The following is a 17969-nucleotide window of genomic DNA, read 5'->3' as shown; positions in this document are numbered from 1 at the left end:
TTGAAGAATGGTGGGACTATATCACCAGGCCTTCCTTTATCCAGTAAAAATAGTGGGGGATAGCCACAGGGCAAATCACGAGCCTTTGTCCCTCTCTTGGAAGGGTCCTCATATTGCCAGCAGAGCCAAGAATGCCTGGCCCTACCTATCCCTGTTCCATCCCCACCCACCCCACTCGCATCCAGGGTCCCACCTGGAAGAGAAGAGAGGGTGATTGTTCTGGGCACTGGGTCCAGGACTGAGAAGAGCTGTTCATTCACCAGCAGCCTGAACATGGGAGGCTCAGACTGACCTTGAGGTTTGGGAGTTCATACCTCCTAGTGAGACAGGGAGAAATTAATTTAATAATCACACCAGTGAACATGTAATTAGAGCCTGCAGGAAAAAAAGCAGGGGTCTACTTAGTTGTAGGCCAGACGAAGCAAGTCCACACAGGGTGGCCAAGGTCAGCTGGACACTAAAGGAGTTGGGACACTGAGAAGGAGAGCCTAAGAGCAATGAGAAGCCATTAAAGGCCTGCTTTGTGGGTTGATGGAAAGGCAGGTGGCAGTTTCCTGGGCTCCAGTTTGGGTAGTAGCCAGGTAGTAATGTCCATAGAAATACTCCTTTTCAGGACCTGTTTCCAGGAGCCCAGGAGCCCGGGAGGTAGGGAGTCAGAGAGTACAGTCCACCCATTCCCACCAAGGGGCATCTCGCAAGGCTTGAGAGCCCTTTCTCCTCTGTCCCCACCCTGGTAGAGCCAGCCTGTTAGCGCTGCTCCAGGAGCACCCTGCATTGATTGGCGGAAGATTCTAATCCCAGGCCCAGCCTGACCGAGGGGGGAGGAGGGGGATCCACTGTCAGCAGCAGTCAGCTGCGGATTTGCAGCCGCAGTCCCGGATTCCAGTGTCAGGCCCCACCGCAGCCCGGTTTCCCGCCGTGTGCCTTTGTGAGCTGGCACAAAGCAGATGACAGGGCACATAGCCCACTGCACAGGTCTGTAGCTCCCTGCTCATAGCCCGCCCAAAGTCCTAAGACCATGGTGAGGGGAAGGGCTCATTAGGGTAAGTTTTCAGCGCCCCAACCAGTAGAGATGAATAGGACCTTGTGTTTGATCCCAGAAATTACCTCATTTGCCAGGAGAGCAAAGGAAGCAGCTAAAATAACCCGGCTTGCAAGTGTGCACACGTGGAGTATCGGCTGTTGTTAGGTGGGTTGACGGAAGTGGGTAGGTTGGTGTATCACTGCAGGGTCTAAGCAGTACCCAGAAAGGAAGGGCTGGACTGTGTGGCCAGGTCTGACCTCCTGGAGACCTGACTACTTCTCTCCTTTTGCTAGGGTCCTGGTACTGGACAAAGGGACAGTAGCTGAATTTGATTCTCCAAGCAACCTCATTGCAGCTAGAGGTATCTTCTACAGGATGGCCAGAGATGCTGGACTTGCCTAAAATATATTCCTGGGATTTCCTTCTGGCCCTCCCTGGTTTTCATCAGGAGGAGAAATGACACCAAATATGTCTGCAAAATGGACTTGATGGCAAACGCTGGGGGCAGTTGTTAGATTTTGCCCCAATGAAGCGCCTCGAAGAACTGCTAAACACTTTAGAAAAGAGAGGGAGGCCCAGTAGGTGGATGGCATACCTGAGGTCCCTGCTAGTTTGAGGCCGAACCCAGGCTAGTCCCTAAGTCTCCTGGTTCCTGATGTAGTGTTATTTCCACCCTGTACTGCTCTCAATCATTTCATGATGCCTCCCCCCTATGCTTTTTCATATTTCCTGAAGTATTTTTTAAAATAAAGCCTTTTTTCCTCCTGGAAAAAATGACTGCAGGGCCAGGCTGTCCCTAGAAACTGAGGCCTGTATTCTGGGATTCTGGCCTGAATCTATTAAAAATGGAGCACTGAAGAAATAAAGCAATGTGGTCAACAATATCTACACATTGATAGAGCTTTTATTCACATGGTTTGGAGATTAGGACCTTTGGGGGAGGCAGAAAGGGGTTGCTGCTGAGGAAGTAGACAGTACACATATCTATGCGGCTGCAGTTATCTGAAAACTTCTGACCCAAGAGCTTTTGGATGGAAATACTGTCTTCACAGCCAAAATTCATTGGTTAATTGCCAGTAGTTCCTGCTCTGCTGTATAGACACTGAACAAAGGTGAGAAATAAAGCACCTGAAGTCTGACCCAACGCCTCTAGGGAGAGAGGGTGTGAACGCCTCCATGTTTGTCATCCCCCAGGCCTCTGAGCCTGTTTCTCTAGGGGCTAAGAAGTGCAGAGTGCTTTATTTCCTTGCTCCTTTAGAAGTCTGTCCCAGAAAGGCCCCCATCACCATTGAAGCCTCCATTCATCTTCCTCAGTTCAGCTGTAGCCAAATGTGCAAACAGAGAAGCGCAGAGGCTGCCATCAGCCCTGCCTGACAGTCTCAGGCTGGTAAACGAGCTGTGAGGGGGGGGAATTAAATTAGCTTTCTTGAGCAGGCCATCACAGTTTCTTTTCTGTAGGTCAGAGGCGACCTGGCATCAGGCCTCTTAGATTTGGGATGGATTGCTTCTCTTTGTTACCTTCTTAAGTCTTCAAGTCTCCTGTATCTCTCATTTCCTATACCTTATATTTTTGGTACGATATGACTTGTTTGTGAGTGATGCCTTTTTTCCACCCTAAATGTTTTGCAGTAGGAGTGGAGATGGCGCCTTTGATCTGGTTTTCTATATGCTCTGGCTTGGCTTCTGCTGCAGGACCATTTGTTAAAGGTTAATCACATTTTTTTTTGGCAGGTTGTTTCTGCCCAGGATGTTTATGAGTATATGGGAGAAGACTTCCATCCCAGTGATAAAGCATGTATGAAAGCACAAATGCCCAAATTATTCTGCCTCTCTTGGTGCTAAGAAAAGGTCTCTGCTATGCTCTGATTTATTAGGCCAATTTGGCATGATGTCTGCTGTGTGAGGCTCTAGCTGCCTTAAACCTAACAGAAATGCAGATTCATTCAGCATCATTCTCAGCTAAAGATCTGAAAGTGTAAGGGTGTATTTCCTTTCCTATTCTGGGAGTTTGTTTCTGAGTTCATTGAGGTCCTGACAGGAGCTGACAGCCCAAAGGAGAGGCTCAGTTGTGTAAAGTAAATAGGATACTCAAAAAACGTGGTTAATAGGGGATGACCTCCATCTAGCTGGCTCAGCTACTCTGGGGAAATGAAGCCAACTGCTGAGAGCTGGGAGGAAAGATGCCACACAAAATATCTGTCTCCAGGTGCCACTGACAGGGTGTGAGTGCTGTAGCTGCAGCAGGTGGAAAATGGGCCCTTAGTTGTCTTCCAGAGCTGCTTGTCCCTGAGACCGTCCAACAATTTGAGCCTCCTATGGTTAGTATAGTGCTGGCCACGAGTATAAAAATTAAAGAATAAGGGCCCAGTCAGTTAATATTTAATTTTAATAATACTCGTTATGTGTGAACAGACAGCAATGCATAAAGAAAAAATCTTCAGTTAATGTTTACACACAGTGTGAACACATGCTTTAAATATGCCGTGGAGGAGGAGGGGTGAATTCACAGTTAACCAAGCTAAAAAAAAATCCTTGTTATAAATTACACAAAGCATATAAAAATATTTCTCTGAATGCATAGATTAAGACCTTAAGCTCACCTACCAGCAACTGCACAGTCTTACCCCACTGCCATATGCAGGAGTCAGTCAAACACAGAGGACTTTTAAAGGAGAGAGACCAGTGAAGGGCAGAGCCACATCAGGTCCATCTCTACCTGAGACACCAAAACCTTGCTTGCCTGTCTCTTACGCCTGGAACATGCCCTGGTAGTAGTGGCTACTCCTCTGTAGGCCAGCTCCCAGCCAGGAGCCTCCACTGTTTCTGAGTGTCTCATTAATCTGAATGGCTAGCAGAGTGTTTCAACCCCAGTAATTTAGTGTGAATTAATACTGAATTTATTTCCTCCAGGATAGAACAGCCTTAATTGTACCAGTAGAGTGTTAACTTTTTTCAAAGCAAAGACCAAAAAGAGGTTAGTTTATCTAGAATAAACTGGCTTCTGATTGGTTGAAACACAAGGGAGGGTTCATCCTTAAAACTCTTCAGAGTAAGGGGGTATCAGAGTAAGGGGGTACTAAGTAACCTTCACTCTGCTATGCAAACATTCAGTATAAGGGTGAGTAAGTCACCAACAATAATTAGTGGAATACAATTAAGTTACTAAACAGAGCAACTCCACGAAGTTGGCCTTGAAAAACCCCTCAACCTCTTTTCAGCATTTAGGCAGCAGCAGGAGGCCATTAGCTTAGCACAGTACTCTCTTCCATTGGCATCTCCTGCATGTTCTCCCTCAACTGTAGTGTCCCAATAAAATTACCACAGTTAGGAGTTCAGTTTCTTTGGAAACCCTAGGCACTAAGGGGAAAAGCTGCTTAAGACAGCAGGGATGCTCTTCCACAGCTGGCTTCTAGCCCCTGCTCTCCTGTTCGTCTAAGTGTGCTAGTTCTTATTTCTAAAGTTAAGCTGTTTGTTTCAACAAGACAGTGGCTTTTCTTTTAACAGTAATGACACTGAAGAAGAGGAAAAGAATCCTTAATGCATTCTTTAGAAAAAAGTTATTACGCCATGCTAAAGAGTTTAATCAGGGTTTTGTTTTTTTCCCATTTACTTCAGAACAAAGTCTGGTAGACTCTTGATTGATTCTGTTAAGTAGATTGGTGGTGGGGATCCCTAAGATCAAAGAATTTGTTTACAAAAGCAACAGATTCCAGAGTTGTATAAAAAAATCCTAATAATTTCAAAATAACCTTTATCTTTGATACAAAAATAAAGATGCTAACTCCTTTAGTTCAGTTTCCCACAATAACCTTTAAAATAGCAACAGATTCAGTCTCAAAAATTGCTTTTCATTTCTAGTGGAAAATGAAAGTGGAGAACATGGGCCGGCAATGTTTGTGCTCTTGTCAGACGGTGCAATTAAACATGTGGGTGACAGGAATCTCTTCTGAGTAAAAAAAAAAAAAAAAGCGGTTGCTCTTTTAGAAAGCATCAGAGAGCCCTCTAGTGACCACGAAGGGAAGTTAATGCAGAGATGACTGGGCCATGGCAGGCTAGAGACAGAGAAGCAGTCATGAACGGTTACAAAGGAAAAATGGGCGAAGGGATGCTCTTTTGGTTAACAGCATATTTACAATTAAGTAACTGTATTCTTAAATACTTTTAACCTGAGTAACATTTATAAATATGTTATATGAAACCTCACTGCTACTAGTCACACTAAACTTCATTTTTGTCTAGTACCTGTGCTTTTCCCATTGTACCTCCCTGGTTAGTTCACATTTCAGGAGAGTTGTGGACATGCAATACCAAGGAAAGTGCATCCCAGCTCTTCAGGTGCTCTTTCAACAGGCATGGCTACAAATAGGCTCTGCTCTTTCTTACCTCCTCCCTCGATAACTCCCTTACATCCTACATGGAAAACACACTGGATATAGAATCTTCGGCTTTTGCCTCTCCAGACCACTTTTCAGCTGCTCAGAGCTTCAAGCGATAGGTTTATTGTGCACCAAGAGGCTTGGAAAAGTGGCACCACTGCTGGGGTCAGGGGCTTCCTACCTGGGCAGACAGTGTTAGTGTATACTATGCAGTGGCACCAGGGGCCCTCCTGGGCACCCAAGGCAGAAGTATAGAACACTTGCCTTGATTCAGATCAATGGCTTGTCCTGGCCCAGAGGTGACACGTACTGTCACAATACTCAGTGATAAAAGTCCCTGTTGCATTAGTAAGTCAGTTTGGAAGCTCTCCTGTTATAGCAAGGCCTTTCAGTCAGGGTGGATGCAGCATTTCTGAAGAGAAAATTATTTTCACTTATCATCAGAACCAGTTCCAGCTCTTGGAAATCTTGGAGTCGAGCAACATCTTTGTCCTAAAACAAAAATAGGTGAAACAGATTAAGAAGAGCCATTCTTAGTGTGTTGTGTTGAAACCAGTATTGTAGCTCATTTTAAAACCTGGAAGAAAAAAATTGTCCTTGTGGCAGGAATAAGCCTTTGGCAGTGCAGGGACGTCTACAGGGCATGAGCTGGGTTGGAAAGGTGGGAGCCCTTCACAGAGCTGCCAAGGGGTGAGCGCTCCTTGAAGGGAGAGGCAGCACAAGCCTCGGTTTTCCTACAGTGCCTTGAGAAGCCAGAAGCCTGACAAGCTGGGTGTTAAAGGAACCTGGGGAGGACTGCCCAGGTACCTGTGTGACTTGGCCCTGTAATTTAATTTGGCTCATCATGTAAAACACAAGGTACCTCGAATGTTGCACTAAGGCAATCCTTAGAGATCACTACTGAAACAGCTGAGTATAGGTACAAGTGCATGGTACTTCACCAAATTCTCTGATATTCTACAAATCTCAAAAATGGCAGGGTCTCAGCGCGGGACATGACACCCGGGGATGAGCCTCCCTGGCAACGAGGGACCACTATCAACTACCAACTGATGATGCAACTGGAAAATGACCTTATATGGAAGGTTCAATGCGGATCAGCAGAATATCCATGTCTACATAAAATACCATGACTTTAAAATGCTGTTTGACCTAAAGTAAGGGGGAAATGGAAAGGAGAAATGAGTTTATATGGCTACGAGTTTCTAAAAAAGAGTCTGGAGGCTGGCAGAAGGTTTGCCCTCATGCACAACTGAGCAGAGTCAGAGAGACAGATAAAGCAGATACAACCCCCAGATATTGGTTCCTTTGAGGGCTAAAGAGACCCATGGGAGTTATGGTCATGGCCGATGGGGTTAACTACCAGGGCAGATGGCCCCTCTTTGGAAATGGTGTTTATGTGTGATGAATCTGGACTCAGATGGGATCTCCCTTCATAAGACTTTCATGCTAATGTGCTGGAGGTGCAGTTAATGTTGGGGTTTAAGATATATTTAGGGGATTTGAATCTCTGGACTGACAATGTGATAGCCAGATCCTGAGCCTCAACAGACTCCAGCACCTACAATCTGATCTATTGGACTTACCACACTCAGCTAAGATGGAGTTGAAGAAGGACAACCACCACACCATGGAGCCTAAAGTAATTACAACTGAAAATGGGAGGATGGCAGCCAGCATCCAGGTGGAATCTGAGCCTCCTCTTGACATAGAGGTGCAATGGACACAACCAATCCAATGTCCACATAGAAGAGGTGGCATTGGATTGGGAAAAGTGGACATAATGGACAAAGGGTATGGGGAAAGGCAGGAAGAGATGAGAGGTGGAGGCGTCTTCGGGACATGGAGCTGCCCTGGATGGTGCTTCAGAGGTAATCACCGGACATTGTAAATCCTCACAGGGCCCACTTGATGGAATAGAGGAGAGTATGGGCCATGATGTGAACCAATGTATATGAGGTGCAGAGGTGCCCAAAGATGTACTTACCAAATCCAATGGATGTGTCATGATGATGGGAACGAGTGTTGTTGGGGGGGGAGGAGAGGGGGGGTGGAGGGGTGGGGTTGAATGGGACCTCACATATATATTTTTAAAGTAATATTATTACAAAGTCAATAAAAAATAAAAAAATTAAAAAAAAAAAAAAATGGCAGGGTCTCTATAGCCCCAGTAGAAGGAAAGAAATGCCATTACTGCCATTACATTTGGAAAATTACTCCTTCCCCCTTTTCTATTCTCTTTTCATTTCTTCTACAATGACTCTTATAACCAAGGAGGAAGTTGGATATTTTCCAAATGCAAAAAGCAACTGCTCATGCTTCCAGACCTTTCTTACCTTTCTTAACAGAGTATTGGGTAACTTTCTGATCTTCTCCACTTGATCTGGGTTAACACCCAGCTCACAGCAACTCACTCTGAGCAGTTCTTGGTAGGTGAGCTCCTGTCGGTCCAGTTCAATTTCAATGAAATCATTTTCTCGAAGTGATGGGTTCTGAATCCTCACCTTCAGTACCAGCTCTAGAAAAAAGGAGGGAAATGATAATGAATGACTCTGGCATAGCACATCCCATGTAATTTAAGATCATTTCCAGAAGATGGTTATTCTTAATCCTGCCCTATGGCAAAGGCCTGGAGACACCCAAGCACCATTAGCAGGGTTTGCTCAGGCTCAATTCTGTCTCTGCTGTGGCAGTTACCTATACTGTCTTCCCAACATCTAAGACTGTGATACACAAAGTAAAAGGGTGGACAGTCACTCCAGCTGTGTAGAAGGAAATTTCACTTCTGCTACTGGAGCTAAGAAGGTAAAGGCTTAAGAATGGGTTTGGGTACCAAACTCCATACAAGCAGGGGAAGGGAAGAGCATTGGAAAGAAGGCATGGGCAGGATATGAGTTACTCTAAGAAGATTTAGCAACTGTGGATCTAAAGATACTTATGAAACATGAACCCCCTTAAAATAAACAGAGTAAAAGAGCAAAGAGACAAGACACTAATAAAAAATAAAGTCTAAGCATGATTCAAATACAGGAGGCCTTAATAAGGGAGGGTTCTTGGTTTGGGGAGTAAGCAAACATTATTATTCATGGCTCTGGGGTCTAAGCAATCTGCCTTATATCCTGAGCCTATCAAAAGGCCCAAGCCAGGCTTCAATGTGCTTTCGGTGGTAATATTTTGCACCTTATATACGGAGCCCTCATAGCACACACAGACCACTGTTACCAGCACCTGTAGTAGAAGCTCTGCCAAAACAGGAAGTGAGGGAATTGCTTACATAGAAATAGGAAGGATAAAACTAGATTGTATCCAATGGTGTTGGCCTAGAATTGGAGGCATCAGAACGAACTTGGGGTTTTTAATATTTTTAAGAAGACAGATATAATGAGCTATAGAAATATAGACCTATGTATATATATATAAACACATAAATGCATATGTGTGTTTGTCTGATTGCATTATTTCTTTCTTGGCTCCATCCTCTCAGAACGTCTAGGAGAAATGACATATCCGTAGCAGTGAGCAAACCTTGCACCTGTGTCTTGATTTATGAATAGTATTCCCCAACAAAAAGAGCCAGGGTTCCTTGGAGAAATGGCTGATTCCAGGGCTGGGGCAAAGGAAGTTATACTCTGAGCCTGGAACATTTCACTGCACCAGAAAGTAAGGAAGTGCTCAAATGATGGGGGCATGTCAAAGGGACACAAAAAGCAGCATGAAGGGACTTCCACTGGCCAAATCTGGAATAATTTGAACATCAAAATAATAGTAATGGATTATAAGCCACTGAAAAAAATAAGAATCCATGAGACCATACTGATATAAATGGGGGAGAAGGGAAACCTCTTCTTTAGAGTGGAATACCAACTAATAAATACAGAAGGAATGATAGAAAATTATATTCTACAAAATAACTGGCCTGGACTCTTCAAAAACTTATCAAGGTCAAAATGATACAAAAATTTTTTAAAAAATTTTTTAAAGGCTGAGGAAATGTTCCAGATTAAAGGAGACTAAAACAACAGGGTAACTAAATGCAATGTGTGATCCTGGATTAGATCCTAAACAGAGGAGGGAGTGCCTAAGGATAGCTACAAAGGGCATTGTTGAGACAACAAAATTTAAATGTAGACCGTGGATCAGATAATAGTATTCTATCAAGGCTACATTTCCTGAATTTGATAACTGTACCGTGCTTATATAAGAGAATTCCTGCTTCTTAGGAAACAGCCACTTAAGCAGTTTGGGATAAAAGGGCAAAAGATAAATAATCTGTAAGTCCGAGTAAAGGGAGTTCCTTATACCAGTTTTGCAGCTTCTTTGTACATGTGAAATTATACCTCCAAAAACCCTAAAAAATAAAAAATAGTAAGTAAAACCCTAGACCCTTGGACACCGTCTGGCCTGTTGCAGAGGCAGTCTGCTGTCATGAGGTTACCTTGCATATTAAACGGAAATGCTCCGGTGAAGAAAAATGGCTGGAATGCTGGCGCAGCTCCTGCATACGTCCCATTTTGAGGCTCCAGAGACACTGGTGGTTTGGACGGGACAGAAGAGAAGAGGGAGCGGCTCTGACTCACTGGTGGCTGACAAACAGGACCTGGCTTTGTGCTTTCTGGTGTTCTGAGTATGGCAGAGGGGGAAGACACATCACCATTCTGAACCAGTGCCAAGGAGGTGTGGTCCCGTGGAAAGGCCCCTAGCAGGGGCGGTTCCCCAGCGGGGAGCAACGGCAGCGAGTCATCAGCAGGGGGTGATACAGGAGGTGTGGAAGGGTCCCCATTCTGCAGCTGGGCTGAATCCTCTGCTGCCGGGGTGTATATAAAAGGGAAGGCTGGGTTGGCCAAGTAGTTGGGAACAAAGGGCAGTTCTGACTCCTTCTTCAGCTGGGGGAGGCCATCATCATCATCATCTTCCACTTAAAAAGAAGAAACACAGAATGCTGCTATAGCTTTTTAAAAATTACAAAGAAAAGAGTATCTTGTAGAAGCTGGTGTTCTCAGTGTTTACAGACTCTTCAGGTCAGAAGAAAAAAGAAATATTCTTTTATCATTGTATTACTGTCTTCAACTTTATAGATAAAAAATAAAACTTTTAATGCTGACCTTCCCAGATATGAGATAGAGTTACCATCTTGGCATAGTGATGAGCCTTTAGAAATAAACTAGTTATGTGACAGTCATCAAGAATGCAGCCACAAATCAATTTGCAAAAACTGACCTGTCCCAAAAACAGACTCACCTCCCATAATCTTCCTGATTTCTCTCCTTGATGTCAACTGGACTGGCATTTCTCCCTTTGTGGTAAGAATCTCTTTGTCAGCTCCTGATTTTAACAGGTAAGAGACGACCTGACCATGATTGCGTTTACATGCCCAGTGTAAACAGGTCCTGCCCAGAAGAAAAAAAGTCATTTGAAAAGAGGAGAGGGGATTTGGGTTTTCAGAATCTAAATGTTAGTAAATAAATATATGTGAGCCTGGTAAGAGTTCAGCTAGAACTAGGAAACCAGGCTGATGTTCTCAACTTTTCTTTTCACAAAGCAGATTATCAAAATATTTTGTGTGCTCAGAATTTATTTTTAAATTTCATTTCCAGCCCCTCAGAAAAACTAATTCGTCCCAGGAGCTTTAATTTCAGTGGCTTCCAGAAGGTTGGCTGGCTGACTGGACAACTCCAGCGATGTTGCAGAATGTTTTCTATCAGTATCGCTCATCACATTGTCCCAGACTCTTTAAATTTATTTTTATGTTGCCACATTCCTTCTAAGGGACTAGGGAAACTCGCTTCAGATACATATGAATATTAAATATTATCAGGCTAGTAACTATGCTCTCCCTGTAGCTTGCTCTGTCCTTAAATCATTATTACTACAGCAGATGTTCCTGTCTGAATTTCGGTTTCTCTCCCTTTTCCTTTTTCCTTTCCTTTTCATCATTAAAAAATAATAAAAAGATCTCCAAATTGTCCATTTGTAAAAAAGTTGGTTTCTCTACTTCTCTCCAGAAGGCTATAAACACATCCTCACTTTTTAATCATAAGGTACTGCACACATACTTAATTCCTAAGGCACTTTTTAAAAACGTACATCAATGACCAAATTTTTTTGAGAACAGACTCTTCTAATGTATCAGACGCATTTAAGTACCCTAATTATTTCAGATTGTACACACAGGAAGGGATTATGTACATTCCAAAGGGCTATTACTTTAAAACTGCATAGAAATGTAATTAGCATGCTGACAAAAACTCCATCTTAACAGAAATTAAAGTTTTCATAGTTTCTAAATTCATCCCCAGTTTCCAAAGATGGATGCATATATTGGAAAATACTTTCTCCCCCCTGTTTTGAAATATCCTCGTTCACCAACTCTCTAATTGAACTGAGATAAATATCTTTAGTTTATAGCCAAATACAGATACAGTAATGGACAGAACATATGTTCTAGAGTAAGGGTTAGGTCACAACTCTGGAAAGCATAATCATCTAGAAAGTTTCCCCAGTTCCAGGGAAAAACTGATTTACCCTGGGCACCTTAATAGTTGTGATTTACAAAAAGCTAACTTGTCTGGCTGGCCGGTAAATCCACTGATGTTTCAGAGTGACATTCTACACTATCTTTCTTTAGAATTAAGGTTATCCAGGTGCTTTCAGAGTTACTCTGTACTCTATGACTAAATGACTGCCAGTTTAACAAGGGAAGAGTCTTGATCTAGACTGCTAAACCATAAGCTCCATGAAGATAAACGAAATGTCTACTTGGCACGTACCAGGTGCTACATTAGTGCTTGCTGAACAAGTGAACCAAGGACAAGGTGGACACTGCTTGGAGTAAAAAGATCCAATACATCCTTGATTTGGGGCAAACTGCAGCATAGAGTGTGTTTGTGGGTGGATGCCTGTGGCATAGACTTGAAAAGTGAATAATTATAATGATAACTGAGCACTCAAAAATGAATGGAGCATGATGAGAAAAATATGCTCTTTTGGAAATAAAGTACTCACTCGCTGATAGTAAATCACTTGTTCATGGCAAATTTGAAAGTGAAAGAAGTAATTTATTGCCAGTGGGTCTGAGAGATTCTGGGATAAACCAACCAGCTAAAACATCATCATGTAAAGTGGGATTAGTCAACACATCATGTCCCCCACAGCCCGGTGCTCCTAGGATTCATCCTTCATAGTCCAGAGCTGTGTGGCTCTGGCCAGCCATAACTCAGAGCCTTGCAGTCAGGCAGTATTTTCAGCCTTTGCATGAGCCATTATACTTGTTCCATAAAGCCAATGGGTATGCGTGGCACTTGAATTACAATTGATATGAGAACTTGATCTTTGAACTTCGATTCTTTCAGTTTTAAATTTGTAGTCAGAATTTCCTATTAGGGCTGGGAAGTATTCAGACCAGAAGCACTGGGCATCATTCATTGGTGCTGGAAATTCAGTGTGATTACTGAGCAACCAAAAATTGAAAGCAGTCACCATTCTGCTTTGCCATGCTAAAAGAGTAAGTTTTTTGAGGGCAACCTTTATGTCCCATTACCCAACACATTGCTTAATAATAAGTTAACACAGATGCAATGTAATGTATTACATGCTGTACACTGTTCCAAGTGCTTTCCACATATAAACTCATTTCATCCTCAAAAAACCCATGAAGTAAATGCTATTATCAATATTCCCCCATTTTACAGATGAGGAAACTAAGGCAGTAAGCAAATAAATATGCAAAGCATTCAGTAATGCTAAGTAGTGATTAAGTTTTATAGGGACGAATTTAGTAATGCTAAGTGGTGATTAAGTTTTATAGGGACGATAATGGTACAATTTTAAACTGAGGGCCAAGATAAGATCTCACCAAGAAGGTGAAAGTTAAGTAAAGACCTGAAGGAAATGAGGGAACGAACCATCTGGTACCTGGGGGAAAACATTTTAGACGGAGGGAAAAGAAAAAAGCCAGCTTTGCATAAGATTGTGCCTGGTGTTCTGGCAAAAGCAAGGACGCCTGTGGAGCAGAAGGAAGTGAGCAAGGGGGCAAGTCCTATGAGATGAGGCATAGACATAAAGAGGGGAGATGGGAGGAGAGGGCATAGAAATTGCAGGACTCTGTAGGCTTTACTTGGAGAGAGGTGGGAGCCATTAGAGAATTTTGAGCAGAGTAAAATGATCTGGCATATTTTAAGTCAGGATCCCTCTGACTGTTGTGTTATGAAAAGACTCTAATGGAAGGGGAGAGGGAAGGAGACTAGCTAGGAGGCTACTGCAATAAACCAGGTGAAAGAATGATGGTGCTTTTGTACCAGAGGTATAGTGGTAGAGCTAGTGAGATGTGGTCAGATTCTGACTACAGCTGAAGGTGGAACTGGCAGGATTAGCTGCCTGTTTGGGTGTGAGGGGTAAGGGAAAAAAGAGGTAAGGTGGGGCCAAGGTTTTTGGCCTGAGCCCCTGAACGGAAGAGGTTACCATTAGCTGAGATGGGGAGGACTCAAAGGAACAGGCTTGGGGTGTGAGAGGGATGAAGAGAGATCAGGAATTCAAGCCTGGACACATCTACTTATATTTACTGAGCACTTATGTGGCAGGCATTGTGGTTAAGAGGATAGGCTCTGGAGTCAAAGGCCGGGGTCACTTCCGAGCTCCACTAGTACTGACCTTGGGAAAATTTCTTAGCCTTTCTGGGCCTCAATTTCCTTTTCTCTTAAAGGGAGAGAATAACAAGAGCTATGTCCTTAAGTAGTTGTGAATGAGGTAATACAGGTAAAGTGCTTAGAACTACACCTGTGCTACAGAACAAGCTCAATAAATGTTATCTATTAATTTTATACATCACTTCCTTACAGGCTCACAACACTCTTCTGACATAATTGGAAAATGAAGTGACTCAGGCAAGGTCACATAACTAGACAGAAACAGAACGAGCACCAAGGCTCATTTCTCTATACAACACTGCCTCCTAGTGTCTAAGAAATAACCCATATATTGTGAACCACGCAACAATGCTCAGAAAAGGTACACACACACAGTAGTGCAAGCTTGTTTGCGAACACTAAGAGGCAGTATCCTGTTTGGGCTTTCTGAACAGTCACCAAAGCTGTTTTCTTTAGAGAAAGGAAACAGATTTGTGAGGAAATTAGGAAATCTTGGTTCTGGCTATCAGTTAAATAGATGTGTAACTGAGGCAAGTTACTCTCTGCAGCTAAACCTCATCTCCAGTGTCCCTTTCTGTTTCACAATGTATGATTCTACTTGCAAAAACAAGACATTTGCAAGCTCTCTTTAACATTAAGCTAGGAAAACAAGCTGGTTAAGCATTATCTAGATCAAAGAAAAATTTTAAATGCAAAGAGGGCAGACTCCACATTTAGTAATTTAAAACTAATGATTTGAACACCCATACATCTTAAGATGAGTCTCCTTTAACCAGGAAGGACTCAATATGCAGGCAAGCAACTGAAGCCTAGCATCAAATTCTGTATTTGAAATTGTAGTAAGAAAACAAAGCAGAACCCTCTGTAGAATAAACGGATGACTTTTCTGGCAACTGTCAATAGGCAGCTGTAGGCAGCAGCAAATCACTGCAATGAAACAACAGAGAAGCAGGATAGTGATGCATGCGATTTTCTTTCTGGTCTTGGGAAATGAAATAGTGCTCATGTAAGATTCTTATTTGCTCAGTTGCTTATGCTTTTAGGTCCGCACGGATGTTTTCTTCAGAAGCACCTACGACAAAATAATTCCACCCTCGCACTGGGATGAGCTCCAGCGCATATTAGATAGTCGCTGAGAATCGTACTCTCCAAGCGCCATTCTGGCCAAGTTTAGCCCCAGAGTGCAGTGGTCGGAGCGGGGACACCAGGGTTCGGGTGGGCACTGCCAGGGCAGTACCACGTGGGCCAGTATTTGGGCAATTTGCACTCCTAACTACACGGGGCAGAGGGACTAGACCTGACCTCGAAAGGGTACAAGCTCTGAGGCCCCAGGCGCCAGGCCCTGCCATAGCCTGATGTCCGGGCACAGCGCTGGGCCGAGGCACTGGCCGACCGCCCCACTGGGGGGGGTGGGAGTGGGGTCGCTGCTCTGACCCTAGGCCTCCCCCTCTCCCCACTTACCAGCCGTTGACCTCATTTTGGGAGTTCACATCCACCCCGCTCTCCACCAGTTTCTGCACCTCCCGAATGTCCCCCAAGGCCGCGGCCTCCCGCAGCCTCTCCTGCTGCTCCTTCTGCTCTAGCAGGGCGCTCATCTTCCCCTCGACCCCAGGCCCCGGCCCGGGCCCACCCGCCCCGCCCGGGGCCTGTCAACGCCGCCGCCGCTGCGGCCCGGTCCCGGCCATGGGGAGCACGGTGTTCGCCCCCCTGCCCGCGCCTAGCCTGGGTCTTCTGCTCCCTCCCGCGGGCCGCTAGCGACTTCCCTTCTGCTACCCGCCCGGAGGCCCAAGCCACCTCCCAGGCCGCGCCTCCCGAAGGCCGGCTCCGGGGGACCCGATTCAGTGTGACAACCCTGACCCAGATATTTTCGGTTCCTACCCTGTGCCACGGCATCCGGGCAGCTTGTTTATGTAATTGCTGCACAATATTATTTGCCGTGATTCATTGACTATTTTTAGACCTCCCCACCCCGCAGCTTCAGGGGAGGAGGACAGACACATGGAAGGAGAAAAAGCATATTTGAAAGCCAGAAAACCTTATCCTCTGGCACAGGCTGTTTACCAAGCATCAAAAATAATTGGTGGGTTGTTTTTTGGTTTTGCTTTGTTTCCCAGCTTGTTTGACCTTTTTTCCTTAACTAAGCCAACTCTTACCCAGCAGGATGGGGAAATGGGCTGAAAATGATCCTACTATAATAGGCCCATTATTGCAGAGATAGATTACACTGTTCTTTCTTCTTTTGATAGTGCTTGAGGCCATTCAATTTGAATATTTACTGTATTTCCATGTTTTTGTTGTTTTGCATCTCATTTTAGACAGGGATTTCTTTCAACTTGGCTTTCTGGACAAATATCTATAGTGTGCCTACAGTCCATGAGCTGTAATTTATTACTGCTTTTAAACCATAATTAACCATTCTTCATGCAGGCCGTGTAAGGGAAAAAAAAAGGAAAAACACTAAGGATGGTTTGGAATTATCCTGGTCCTTGTTCCAGGGGCTTCTTGAAGAGCTATGGTGGGCATGTAAAAAGCATTTGCCTGACTACTTGCCTAATCAATGTAATGAGGCTCAGAGGCTGTTTTGGCACTGTTTTACTACTCAGCGAAAGGAAAAAAAAAATATTGTTTGGCTGAGCCCGGGTGCCTTGGATAGGTCTCCAGTGTGGCACAGGACAGAATTTTGCAGATGGGGTCAGAGGGATTAAGGAAATAACCTGGGGAGGAAAGGAGGAAGGTCCAAACAAAGAGAGGAGATGAAATAGGAAGGAACAAATTAAGGCATTGGGTTTTCATTTCAATCTCTTGGGGCTGCCCATCTAACATTTTTCTTGCTATTGTTTAAGAAAAACCCATAACTGTTTATTATGATACCATCATTTACATAGTGCACAGTACATACTAGGTCATATTGAATATAAGCTCACTACACATTTAAATTAACCCCTGCGAAAAATTGTAACTTTCCTTCTGCTTCGATTTTTATCTATTACCCGATTTAAAATTTAATTCTCAGATCCAGAGTTTTACTTCCTCTGAAGCTGATGTGCATGGCACTGGTATTGGGCCCTATGACATAATCTGAGTGACAAGGAAGCAGTTTGTAGCCTCTTTTTTTTTTTTTTTAAGCAGTTTAAAAAGTTGATAGTGAGTGTACCCTGAAGTCTGTGAGATCTGTTATAAGTTTATCAAATTTCCCTTCCTTAAAAATATTACAGTATGTGCCCTACAAAAACTGTTGAATCAGTGAATATTAATATCTTCTTAAACTCATCCTCTAATTATCTCTGACTCCAATCTTCTGCTTGTTATCCTCAAATTTGAAAAAAACAAAACAAAAAAAAAACACTCTCCACAAACCAAACCTTTACTTCTGGTCATAATTGAATGTACCCTGGTGGTTATCCTATTACATTTATCTACACTTTACCTTGTCTCTAATGGAATGATCTAACTCATTGGGCACATTAAGGATGCACTGCTTGCCAGGCAGTGTTCTAGGCACTGGACTGCTAATGCAAACAAACCAGAGTCTCTGACTTCAAAGAGTACTCAGTCTGGTGGGGGAGACTGATAGGACAAATAATAGAATGTTGTAAGTATTACAATAGAAGCAGGATGGCACATGGCAAAATGGTTGTGAACATGCAGATTGAAAGCAGACTGACTGGGTTTGTATTCCAACTTTGCCAGTTATGTAATTTTAAATGAGTTAACCTTCACACACCTCCATTTTTGCATCTGCAAAAGAGGGATAATGATAGTAATGCCTACTTTGTAGGACTGTTTTATGGATAGAATGAATTATTATGTGTAAAACCTGGACATGGTAAATACTCAGTGAAGTGTAATTATTAGGTTGGTGCAAAAGGAATTGTGCTTTCAGACCTTGAATTTTAAATCATTATAACTAGGCTCAAACACATCTCT

At 43.5% G+C, this 17969-nt stretch overlaps 2 protein-coding genes across 2 annotated transcripts in view; one reads left to right on the top strand and one right to left on the bottom strand.

Annotated features, from left to right (window-relative positions):
• ABCC3 (ATP binding cassette subfamily C member 3) overlaps window positions 1–1908 on the top strand; it is a 47136-nt gene extending 45228 nt beyond the window's left edge. Inside the window, 1 exon segment of the mRNA XM_058284990.1 lies at window positions 1318–1908. Within this exon segment, the coding sequence (XP_058140973.1) occupies window positions 1318–1426 (109 nt within the window). The 3' untranslated portion in view covers window positions 1427–1908.
• Window positions 1909–15917, bottom strand: ANKRD40 (ankyrin repeat domain 40). The gene is made up of 5 exons (XM_004480474.2): window positions 15504–15917; window positions 10639–10787; window positions 9836–10315; window positions 7737–7918; window positions 1909–5892 (listed from the first exon to the last, which is right to left on the bottom strand). The coding sequence occupies exons 1-5, from the start codon at window positions 15635–15637 to the stop codon at window positions 5746–5748; spliced, it is 1092 nt and encodes a 363-aa protein (XP_004480531.2). The 5' UTR covers window positions 15638–15917; the 3' UTR covers window positions 1909–5745.
• Between the last annotated feature and the right edge of the window lie 2052 nt (window positions 15918–17969).

Source organism: Dasypus novemcinctus, chromosome 21 (genome assembly GCF_030445035.2).
Source record: "Dasypus novemcinctus isolate mDasNov1 chromosome 21, mDasNov1.1.hap2, whole genome shotgun sequence".
Lineage (NCBI taxonomy): Eukaryota > Metazoa > Chordata > Mammalia > Cingulata > Dasypodidae > Dasypus > Dasypus novemcinctus.
Note: the sequence above shows the minus strand (reverse complement) of the source record. Positions and strands in the feature narration are given on the sequence as shown.